This window comes from Leuciscus leuciscus (genome assembly GCF_965113295.1).
Source record: "Leuciscus leuciscus genome assembly, chromosome: 19".
Lineage (NCBI taxonomy): Eukaryota > Metazoa > Chordata > Actinopteri > Cypriniformes > Leuciscidae > Leuciscus > Leuciscus leuciscus.
In genome coordinates, this window is record NC_138743.1 from 30,353,010 (window position 1) to 30,365,289 (window position 12,280).

The window sequence follows — 12,280 nt, forward strand, 5'->3', positions numbered from 1 at the left end:
TTATTTACATCTATTTGTGATACTAAATCCTAAATAGCCAAATTTAGTAAAAAAAAAAAAAAAAATGTACTATGTAAATATATATATAAACAAGCAACATATTATTAATTAAATGTCGTACTGCCGTTAAGTGCGTATGTTACACAATCTACATAATGCTCCGGCAAACAGCGGCATGGGTCACTAGGTTATTGGGAGGTGCCATAACATATGGCGACATGCTCGGTAACAATGTCAGTGGCACGGCGCAATCCATCGGCACGTCACAAGTGTTATCCACTGGCACATGCCAATGACAACCGGATGTGCCACTGAACTTGTCACTAAGCATAGCTGCATGTGCCAGTGGTTTGTGTGTGTAAGATGCCATGCCACTTAATTGTTAAAACAGTTTCTTTGTCACATTCACAATGACAGAGAATAGCACGCTAAATATCGAACCTTCGGGGAATCACACGTTGTTGTTGTTGTTGTTGTTGTTTTTTACGCCTAATTTTTTTACGCCAAAAAAAGAACGCAACAGTCACAGAGCTCGTAATAAAACGAGAATCAGCATTGGCTTGGCTTTTCGGAGATAGCGAGAACTGAGGGATTTGAAAAGTGTCACGGAGATGGTGTTTTTTTTACTCAACGGGTGAGTAAGGAATTTCATTGAACAGATAAACTGTCATATATAACTCTCCAGTGTTTATCCTTGATAATTTTTTTCCATTATTAATAAAGCTCCACATGCTCCACAGCTTTGAGATTAGAAGAACCAACTTGTTTGCTCTTTGGATCTTTTAGTTGTAAAGGAATAGTTCATCTAGATATCAAATTTCTGTAATCTTTTTTTGTAAACAGTGTTCATTGTAAAGTATTATATATTCTATCGTGAAGGGTTATTTCATTATGGGTTGTGCCAGTAGTGCTGTACTGTAATTTATTTTCAAGGAAGTATACTGTGCCTATTAATGGGTATAGCTCAGTGGTTCTCAAACGTTTTGGCCACGCTGGTGCTCCCCACACCACCTCTGACTACCAAATATTTGCACAAAAAATTATAAAACACCTGCAATTTCACTTTGCAATGCCATTTAAACTGTCAAGATCCCTGTATCATGGTTCCTTGTTGTGGACTCTTATTTTGAAATGCATTTTCTGCTCTACTTATATCATTACTTCCCCTTTCCTGTTTAGTTCCTGTTTACCTTTGTCTTTTTTGTTACCATAGTGATTCATTCCATTGATTCAATTCCACAGTTTTAAGTGTGCCTTGTTAACCTGTTGTTATCCTGTGTATATATTCCCCAGTGTTTCAGTGTTGGTTTGTCAGTTGTTGTCTTTGCATGTTGTGTGAAGCTGTTGAGTTCCTGCTCTTTTAATTATGGGTCCTGCTCCTGGTTTTGACCCTTTTTGGTTTCAATAAATACTGCTACAACTGTATTCTCACCTCTCTTTGTCTCTGCTGCCTATACACGTAACAGAAACATTGAAAAATGTAACAGCAAGAGAAAATAATAGATCAGAACATAACTTTTAATTTAAATAAACAAAAAAATGATATACTGCAGAGATGCTTTGTATGAACAATATAATCAGTGGCTGCAATGAGCTGTTTTGACAGCGCCTCACGAGCTCAGCTTCTTGTACGTTCTCACCGGAACACAATAGCAGTGAAGACCAAAAAATACTATATGTAATTTTTATACTTTGCCCAAAAATGCTATCATTAATCATATGGTTGGAAGTTGTTCAAACACATGCATTGTCACAACTAATAAAGCACTGACTGAATCAGGGAAATTTATCCCATTTAAAATGTAGGCCTACTGTACATAGAATTTAAAGTTGGAAGAGTGTGATGCATTACTGAGTATTGGTTCGTTTTGCAAGCAAACAAAACATTAAAATACTAGAAAAAAATGTACACCCAACTAAGAAAACTAGTCAAAAGTAAAAATACAAAACTATACACAAACATCAAGTATATTTCTTAATACGAAGAAAATATCTCAACCAGGGGCGCCTCTGGTACTCACTAACAAAACTATGGGTGCTCCAGAGGGGGAACAAAATATCAAAAATGGTAGATGGATCCTGTTGTAAAAAAAAGAAGAAAATCCACGTCCAGGCACTCACATAGTTAGAAAGGCCTTTATTGTAAGATAGTGCTACATCTTAAAAAACACCAACCCGTATCAGCCCAAACTCAAACAGGCCTTCGTCAGGGTGCTAGACACTAGAGAGTAAGAAGTAGCTAAATACACCTGTGATCAGGGTTTGAAATTAAACGAAACAAAACGAGTTAACCAAAAATCAACTGTGGCGAGTAACGCTGTCAAATCACTAGCCAATTTTGCGTGTTACTTATTATGTTTACTTACTTTGCTGGGGAAGTTTGTGTAAACCAATTCTGCACAGATTTAGCACATAAACCAAACTTGTGAGTCATCATGATAAATGCAGCATATTACACAGGATCTGTGCATATCTGGCTTACTTGAACATGCACGTCACTACGCAACATATACCGGCGCGCTTGTTCATTTGCATTGAAGAAATAGCGAAGATTAAAAAGCATTTGGTTAACAGAAAAGACAGTGTTATTTTCCAAAGTCCTACATTTTTTGATGTTCTTTGGGATGTTCTCAAAACACGTTTTTGGTGAAAAGGATGAGGATGAAAGAGGAAGGGAGGATGCTGGATGACAGGATTTAGTTTGAATAAGAAATGAATGTATGAAATCCTAATTATATGTATAATGTAGTGATGTAGTTAATTTGGTGTCTTTTTTTTTTTGGGGGGGCTAGAAATTCTGAATGGCCGGTAACCTAAAAAATTAGTAGCCAAATTGGCCGGTGAGTGAAAAAGTTAATTTCAAACACTGCCTGTGACTATAGATGTTCAGGGATCTGACAGTTTTTACTCTCAAGAGACATCTAGTGGTCAGGTCCTGAAATGTATAGTCACAGGTGTATCTAGTGCCTGGATGTGGATTTTCTTGTTTTACAACAGGATCCACCTACCATTTTTGATATTTCTTAATACGTTCAATACATTTCTACTACATTGCAAATCTGTCATTTTTGGCACCAATAACACCCCATATAATTGTTTTTTTCTAAGCATACATATATAGACAAAGTACTATGTAACCACTAAATTTATTTAATAAATGTTCAGTAAAATTCAGTTTATGTCTGCTAAAAACATTTATGGCCTTTTTACACTATTAAGCAGCACGTTTGTTTGTTATATTTGTGCAAAAATTTACTCAGAATGTAAATGGCATTTATTCTATAAACTTAGCTCAGTGTAAGTTCTGTAAACAGAAGTTTATGATTTTCTAATGTCATTGTTCTCTCTGTACTCTGTGTAAGAGATAACACTCAAAAGCAGGCTTAAAATTCTCGATCTCGTTCTTGATGATTTATGAATTTGATCAACCTTGGAGGAACTGGAAGCTTGCAAATTTTCTTCAGTCTATTGATACCAAGCAGTTTGCGGATTTTCAGTCTGCAGAGCTGCATGAGTGGGCGTGGAGGCACTGCAATCAGAACCAGCAAATGAATACACAGGTGACTAAAATAATTTGCATATATTAATAATTTAAGCAAAAGATATGGGTGCGCATACTTGATTTCTCTTTGATGCCTTGCCACTCATGATAACTGTCCAGATGTTCAACGAGTCGTGCACAGAGTTTCACATGCCCAACATAGTCAAGCAGCACATCTATAATCGGTCCTGCCCAGCGGGAGTAGGTTTCGGTGGAGATCACCTCACAGAACTAGTAAAAAGTGTATAAAATGTGGTACTATACACAATTCAGAATAAAAATGATACTGTATGTATTGGCTTCAGGCCACTCACCTGAATACAGGTATTTTCCGTAGTTTCATCTACATCATATCTTACGTTACGCCTAGTCTTTATAGGTGGATGAGGATTGCTGCCATAAACACAACTGAAACATGACAACGCATCACAGCCATTATCCATCAGATACTTCAGTAAGGTCAGATACTTCATACAGAACATAACAGCAGCTGGAAAGATAGTTGGGTGAGTTGGGATGTAGGCATTGACATTAGCACCATGTTGCACCAGCAAAGTCACTGTCTGTACGCAACCCTGCCTCAGGGCCACCAGGAGCGGGTTGAATGTGTCGAGGTTTGGGTTAGCACCAGCCTCCAGAAGCATGGTGGTAGCATCGATGTTGTTGTTCATGACGGCGAAGTAGAGAGCAGAGCTGCGTCGATCTTCATACATCATAGAATGATCCTCAGACAATGTGGCATTGACATCAAAGCCGGCCTCGATCAGTATCTCGAGAATATCATTTCTGTTGCGCTCCGCTGCTAAATGGAGAGGGCTGATACCTGTACGTCTCACTCTGGCCTTACTTGTGGCTGGGATCAGCATGGCTACAATGCTGAAAACGAGACGTTTTGTGTTCTTGAGTGTTGCCTTGCTAGTGTGCACCAAAATACAATTGAATGTCATGTTACAATTTGACAACATTAGGGTGAAATGACCATTATAAAATTGGGAAAATTATTTCATAAGAAGCCTATTAATACATGTAAACCTTTTAAAAAAGCTTGTATGTATAGTGATTAGCAATAATGAAAGTTTAGAGAACCAGTTCTAGGGTTGGGAACCGAGAATTTGTGTAAAAAAAAAATATGCTGAAGTGGACGACATTCGGGCTTATTAGGGGCCGTTCACACAGTTTTTAATTCCACTGCGCTGCATTTCCATTGTTTTTTAATGTAAACATTCATGCACAAGATGGACATGTCTGACTGTTGCGCTCCCATCTTGCATCTTTTGCAGTGTCTCGTGCGTTCTAAAAACAGTGTTCGAGTTCAAGTTTAGAAATTCAACTTAAAGTCCCCATGAAATCAAAGTGGAAAATTTCAATTTATTATAAATGATTTATTCGTGCATATCTTTCATCAAAATAACTTCTGCTCCCCCTTGCAACGATGTCTCTTGTGCTTTCTGATGACGTGTCAACTGGCACGAGGATGGGACAACTCAATCCATCCAAGGCAGATGCTATTTCCAGGGCATAGCTTTCATTCTGTTAACGGTCAGCCAACCCATTCAGGAACATCCCACGGTGCCTCCTCGTTCCAGTTGCATTGAGCAGCCAGCTTGCGAAACACAGATCACAGATTGATTACCTTGTTGCAGCTCTGCCAACACCCGTACCGCTTCCAGAGACAGCACGGTCAAACACCTTCTTCAGCTCATCGCGGAACAGGTCATCCCCATTGAGCTGCTCGGCCAGTCAGCAGCGTGTTCACCAAAGCCACTCTAGAGCCCTCTGATGGGAAGGCAGACGGGCTGGAGAGCAAAAAACAGAGAGCACTTAGCCAGAAATGAACCACACGATTTTGGATCACCATAATAGGCAGATGATGGCGGTAGTCAAGGTTCGCTGTGACGAGCAGTAAGATCTCCGATGGGGGGAACTGACATTAGGTTAGGCGCAGTGAACGGGTTAGCTGCCTCTGTCTTCAGTTGCTGGAACTGGGCAGACAACTCTGCAACCTGTGCTACCAAAGCCTGAACTGTTCAACCCGTCGCCATGATCTGATCCTCTTGGCGTTCCATACGAGCGTTGTTGCTGTCCATAATGTCTCTCAGCTCAAAGTACTCACTGGATCCATCTTGGTCAGATCGTTATTTCAAGGGAAATAACAACTGGATCCAGTAGCAAATGCAGTCAAATAGGGTGTTTATTAAATCTAAAGTAATACAGAAAACAGAACGTAGATGGTCAGGTGTTGTAGAATCGCGATGATGAAGTAACATGCTTTGGCAGCGCTGATCAGGTAATCCAAACAAGAAACAAGAACACAAGAACAGGGAACACAAGACGCCGTAGACGGCAAAAGAAACGGCAGGACATGAGCAACAAAGATCTGACAAAGAATGACTGCAAACACAAGGGTAGATATAGGGGAGAACCAAATGAGTAGCAGGTGTGGTTGGCCTGTCAGCGCAATGAGTTGCCGGCAACGCTGACAGCCAACCAGACCAGAGACAGAAACAAAAAAATCATGCCAAAAATTAACACACAGAAACATGAACCGTGACAATGAGATCACAGCAATAGCAAACCACAACGATCCAACAACTCAATCAATTCCTGATGGACAAAACCAAGTTCGAGAAGCTGTTTAACTCAGATATACATTACAATAGGGAAGAATAGATTATCGCAGCTTCAGTTTCATGGCGACATGTCTCACACTAGACTCTGCAAAAGACACAAGACGGTCAAAGATGTCAGTCTAGCGCATGTTTACATAAAAAAAGAAAAAAGAAAAGCAGTGCAGTGGAAATGCAAAAACACATTATGTGTGTGAATGGCTAGACGTTCACAAACATGCATTCTTTCACTGAAATACCAATATAGGTTACTTCACTACTTACTAGTTTCCTTCACTACATATTCAACGGTGCCGCACACCTCTACTGAATCTACAGGGCAAATAGTGAATAGAGTAGTCTGATTCCTATGAGTTGGTTCATTCTAGAGAATTAAAAACATACAGTGCAGTATAGTCCAATTCCTAAACGAATGACTCTTATTGGGCAGTCTTGGCGTAATGGTTAGAGAATCAGACTGGTAACCCGAAGGTTGTGGGTTCGATTCTGAATAGTGGCAGGAAATGACTGAGGTGCCATTGTGCAACACACCTGACCCTCAATCACTCCCCGGGTGCCACAGCAAAATGACTGCTCCAGGTGTGTGTCCTTGGTTTACAGTGTGTGTGTTCACTACTCTCTGACTGCTCCTGATTTATGTGCCCTAACTTGGATGGGTTAAATGTAGAGGACAAATTCCAAGTATGGGTTACCATACTTGGCCTTCAGATGTCACTTTCACTTTCACTCGCAAGAATTGTTTAACAAGTATTTATTGTGAAAATGTTATAATCATTTGACAGTAAAATGCATTTATTTTTTCAAATATATATTCCTTAAAAATACTAAAATATTTGTTAATGGAGTTGTTAAGGAATTTAAATTGTTAAGAGGAACCAGAACCCGGGATCATTCACGATTTACGATTCCCATCCCTAAACATCTCATGCTATCAGGAATTATGCTATGGGATGATTAGTTTAACTGTTAGGCGAGAAAAAGACCCTACACACAATAAACTAGAAGAGTTAACAAGACATGAAGAAATTATCTTAAATGGTATTTTGCAAATAAAACCATTTACTACTTGAGTTAGCTTGAGTTTTCAGGTGATAGGTTACAGGATTAGCACCCTCTTGCCACAGCATTGCTGTAAAGAACCCATTGAGACTTACTTAGTTTCCCTGGCATTTTTGTAGGTACACCCGAGGACTTTGCTGAAAATTAATGCAAGATCATGAGATATACTAAACCTAAACTCTTAAGAACCAATGGCCTTCGCATACAAATAAGTAGTTTAGATAAACTGTGACCTGAGAACATTTCTCCCAAAGCAAATTCATTCATTCATATAAATTCCTTATTAAGTGAATTCTTAATTCATACCCATCATTGCCACGCTGGGCAGCAATATGGATTGGCATCAGTCCTGTTTTGCCCGGCTTGTTGGCGTCTGCATTTTGAGATAGAAGGAACTCTACAACGTCCTCATGACCATTCTTACAGGCCTCATACAGCGCTGTGGCTCCATCTGCAGCCTGGCTGTTGAGATCTGCACCTGATTGAGTTGAGATGCATTACATTTAAGATGCATTACATCACAAAGCAACAATGAAATAGAAAGGAAAATGACAGTGAAGTGAAAGATGTTACCATTTTTTAAAAGCATGCGAAGTGCATCCACTTTTCCACTTTGGGCAGCAACAAAGATAGGAGTAATTCCGTACATGTTGGGCATGTTGACTTTGGCTCCAGCTTTCACTAGTATCTCACAGATTTCCACATTGTTTCTGCAAACACTCTCATGGAGAGCGGTCCAGCCTTGAATACAGTTCTTATTCACAGATGCGCCGTAATTCAGTAACATGGCAACCATTGCTGGGTTCTCCTTCTCACAAGCTACAGACATGTATAGAAATGATACAATTTCCATCACACCACTGAAGGTCTTATTCAATGTAAAACAAAATATATTTTTGTGGATCTGGGCTGGTATGCCAGGCTTTTAAACCTAAAAAAAAATAATCAATGTAAGGAACTAGAATTAACAAGAATTCAAATAACTTTTTTTTTTTTTACAAAAAATCAACATCAAGATTTAACCAAATGTTTTGGGGAGGAAAAAACTTTGAAGGGTCAAAGGCCATGGATGGATGGATGGATGGATTGGATACCTTTGTAAAGGGGAGTCTCCCTCTCCACATTGGCAATATCAGGATCAGCCCCATTCTCCAGAAGACTCTCCACACATGCAAGGTGTTCCATGGTCACAGCTAACATTAAAGCAGTCTTCCATTTCAAAGTGCGCTGGTTAACCATGCCAGGTTGAGCTGTGAGAATAGTGTTCGTGATAAAAGCCAGAACAATCAGTTAGAGCTTTGCTAAACAAAAGTTAAACTGAGTCATTTTCAAATGAGCGCACTCTACCTCTCAGGAGAATTTTAATGCATTGATCTTGTCCACAATATGCCGCCTCGTGTAAAGGAATCCATCCATCTTTATTTGCTGTAAGAAGGTTGCAACCAGGTTGCTTAACCAATAGCCTCACTGTTCCTACAGCACCGTCCAAAATGGCCTTAACAATAGGCTCAAGCTCCCTAGAGAAGACACCGCTTTTATTTTAATGCATGAAGTGCTGCAGGTGAGATGATGTTCATTGTGGCTCTTGCATATGTAAATATTAAAATGTATATAACATATCAACTGTTCCATGTGCAGCCTGATGTCATTAGTTATACCGTTAACAAGTTTGGAGTCAGTAAAAAAACAAAAAAATGTATTCAGCAAGGATGTATTAAAATGATCACAAGTGAAAGAAACGTTTTTTAATGCTTAAAACAAAAGTTCTCTATTTCAAATAAATAATGTTCTATAGAACTTTCAATTCATTAATTTAGGTTTCCACAAAAATATTAAGCAGCACAACTGTTTTCAACTCTGAAGACTGGAGTAATGTCTGCTGAAAATTCAGCTATGCCATCAGAGGAATAAATCACTTTTAAAATATATTAAAATAGAAAACAGTTATTTTAAATTGTAATAATATTTCACAATATTATGGTGAATTCAGGTTGATTAGGACACTTTTTACAATTCATCTCAATGGCAAAAAGTGTCCCACTCACCCTGAATTCGTTTCTGTTTTTACTGTACGTTTGATCAAATAAATGCAGCCTCAGTGAGCATAAGAGACTTCTTTCAAAAACATGAAAAAAATTATACTGACCAAACTTTTGAACGGTAGTGTACATTTTTGTACATTTGGATATACCGTACATACACTGAAACATGCAATTAGGACATTCTGACCACAAAAGCTAAAATGTAAAACTATTAGCTCTAGAAATGTAAAATCTTTCATGAATCCTTTATATTTAATATCATAAATATTATATATAATATGTCTTCTGCTGTTGTAGCCTATCTGCTTCAAGGTACAACATATTCTGCATACCTCATTTGTAACGAATGATTGTTTTAAATGTTTTACTGTTGCCTTTCTATCAGGTCGAACCAGTCTGGCCATTCTCCTCTGACCTCTGGCACCAACAAGGCATTTTCGCCCACAGAACTGCCGCTCACTGGATATTTTCTCTTTTTTTTTCGGACCATTCTCTGTAAACCCTAGAGTGAAAATCCCAGTAGATCAGCAGTTTCTGAAATACTCAGACCAGCCCATCTGGCACCAACAACCATTCCACTTTCAAAATCACCTTTCTTTCTCATTCTGATGCTCAGTTTGAACTTCAGCTGATCTTCTTCTTCTTCTCTTGATTAATGGCGGATTGCAAACAACTTTAAGGTGCATACCGCCACCTACTGTACAGGAATGTGTAACATCATGCTAAGTGTTCTCATATTCTACCCATCAACCCTGTGTCTTTAAGAAATTTAAAAAGTGCCATTCTGGTGATTCTTCTCCCTTCTCCCTCTCCTTCTTTTCCCAGTATCCCCATCAGATTCCACTCCCGCCCTGCTTCCTGAACCCCATCTTGAAACGCCTGTCTTTCTATCTCATATAATATACAGTGCAATTTGACATGTTCAGCATTTTCTTTAACCCCACAGTTTTCACAGTATTCATTATTCCTTTTCCTCATTAAAAACAAGGTGTCATTCAATCCTGTATGTAACTTTGTATTTTATGATAACCCCTTCCTTTCGTGTCTTCTTCCCTTCATTATGGAAGTAAAACAATGAAAAATGTTTTTGAAACAAAAAAGCTTGTTGAAATGCACTATTTAAAAAAAAATAAAAAAATAGGCATTGCATTAACCGTGCTTGCATTTTAATTTAATGCATTGTATTTTTAGGGCTTGCATTTTTATGGGCTGAAATTCAAGATGGTTGAATATTTAAGCTGTGAATATTTCAATTCAAAACATTTCACACATATTTTCATTATTAAAAATTCAATAATTCATTTTCACCTTCAGATTTCACTTCCAAAATGTTCATTCTGTTTAAAATACAACCTATAATATTCGACAGGCAATTTTCAGTCCATTTTATTTCACCTTACAAATTCGCTTCAACAAATTCAGTGTTTCAAATTCAACAGCAAATTCGACATTTGACATCGGGAACGGCAGGAATAGCAGTAGATTACCGACCAATAATCTCCACAGTGATATAAAAGACCAAACTTGCACCTTATTGGGGATATCTACAGGCAAGCAGACTCAGAATATGAACGTAACTTTCCCAGATGTCAAATGTCGAATTTGCTGTCGAATTTGAACCACTGAATTTGTGGAAGCGAATTTTTAAGGTGAAATAAAATGGACTGAAAATTGGCTGTCGAATATTATAGGTTGTATTTTAAGGCAAAGTGAAATCTGAAGGTGAATATGGATTATAGAATTTTTTTTAATGAAAATGTGTGTGAAATGTTTTGAATTGAAATATTCACAGCTTAAATATTCAACCATGTTGAATTTCAGCCCATAAAAATGCAAGCCCTAAAAATACAATGCATTAAAAAGCAAGCACGGTTAATGCAATGCCTATTTTTATTTATTTTTCACTTAGTGCAATTCAACAAGTTTTTTTGTTTCAAAAAAATTTGTCATTATTTTACTTACATACACCATTTCTGCCATTTTCTCATACCTTTCTTTCTAATCACTGCTTTTCCAGCAGATCGCCTTGACGATGTCTATATGCCTAAACGCATTGAGTTGCTGCCATGTGATTTGCTGATTAGATAGTTGCGTTAACGAGCAGTTGAATAAGGTGGCCATATAGGCTATAATATATTTATCAGCTTCTATGAAAACATACAAATAATCACACTTTTCTTTACAAACGTTATAATGAGATCATACTGTCATGTGGGTAATTAGGTGATCACTCACTCTTCAGGCTCAGGTGCGATTTGCATCGTTCCATCATATCTTCGATACGCCACCATTCGCTTGCCAGAACCAGTCACAAAGTGACTCACCGAACACACACCCTGTGGTTTTATTGTTTCGCTTTTGGAGAAAAAAGAATTGCATTCAGATGGGTAAGGTTAATTTAATTTAATTAAATCTCCTTAAATCTCTACCTATTGCACAATCACATTTTCATAATAATTTTCATAATTTCTAATTAAATTACCTTTACATGTTATCTTTGAAATTAAATCAAAATCCACAACTGGAAGCCTAGAGGTGGATCCAAACAAGTAGATTGGGGCACAGCAAAGGATAGTGTCTATTTTTATGCATGGTGGCATGTGAACTTGAACTATGATTGCACTTGATAAAGTTTGCCTTGAAATGAAGAGGAACAGGTGTGAAGCAGTTGTGTCAGCCATTGAAGAGGCTGCAGTAGGCATCTGTAAGTGATCTTGTTACTCTCCCCATGAGCTGCATCATCAAAACATGACTAGAAATTTCATGAAGCAACATGTGTCTCTCTATTTTACATTTAAATGTAGTCTAGTTGATAAGTTCATGTATTGCATAAATCACATACTGAAATATCTAATCTACACTATATTGCCAAAAGAATTGGGACACTCCTCCAAATCATTGAATTCAGTTGTTCCAATCACTTTGATGGCCACAGTTGTATAAAATCCATGCAGACTGCTTCTACAAACATTTGTGAAAGAATGGGTCGCTCTCAGGAGTTCAGTGAATTC

General features: G+C 38.0%; 1 protein-coding gene across 1 annotated transcript in view; it reads right to left on the bottom strand.

Annotated features, from left to right (window-relative positions):
* Positions 1-1,499: 1,499 nt before the first annotated feature.
* asb2a.1 (ankyrin repeat and SOCS box containing 2a, tandem duplicate 1) overlaps positions 1,500-12,280 on the bottom strand; it is a 36,629-nt gene continuing 25,848 nt past the window's right edge. Inside the window, exons 12-20 of the mRNA XM_082147780.1 lie at positions 11,505-11,624; positions 8,575-8,744; positions 8,322-8,477; positions 7,801-8,046; positions 7,534-7,705; positions 7,323-7,364; positions 3,856-4,456; positions 3,619-3,772; positions 1,500-3,529 (exon numbers count right to left, since the gene is read on the bottom strand). Of these exons, the coding sequence (XP_082003906.1) occupies positions 3,384-3,529; positions 3,619-3,772; positions 3,856-4,456; positions 7,323-7,364; positions 7,534-7,705; positions 7,801-8,046; positions 8,322-8,477; positions 8,575-8,744; positions 11,505-11,624 (1,807 nt within the window). The 3' untranslated portion in view covers positions 1,500-3,383. The remainder of the gene's footprint in view (positions 3,530-3,618; positions 3,773-3,855; positions 4,457-7,322; positions 7,365-7,533; positions 7,706-7,800; positions 8,047-8,321; positions 8,478-8,574; positions 8,745-11,504; positions 11,625-12,280) is intronic.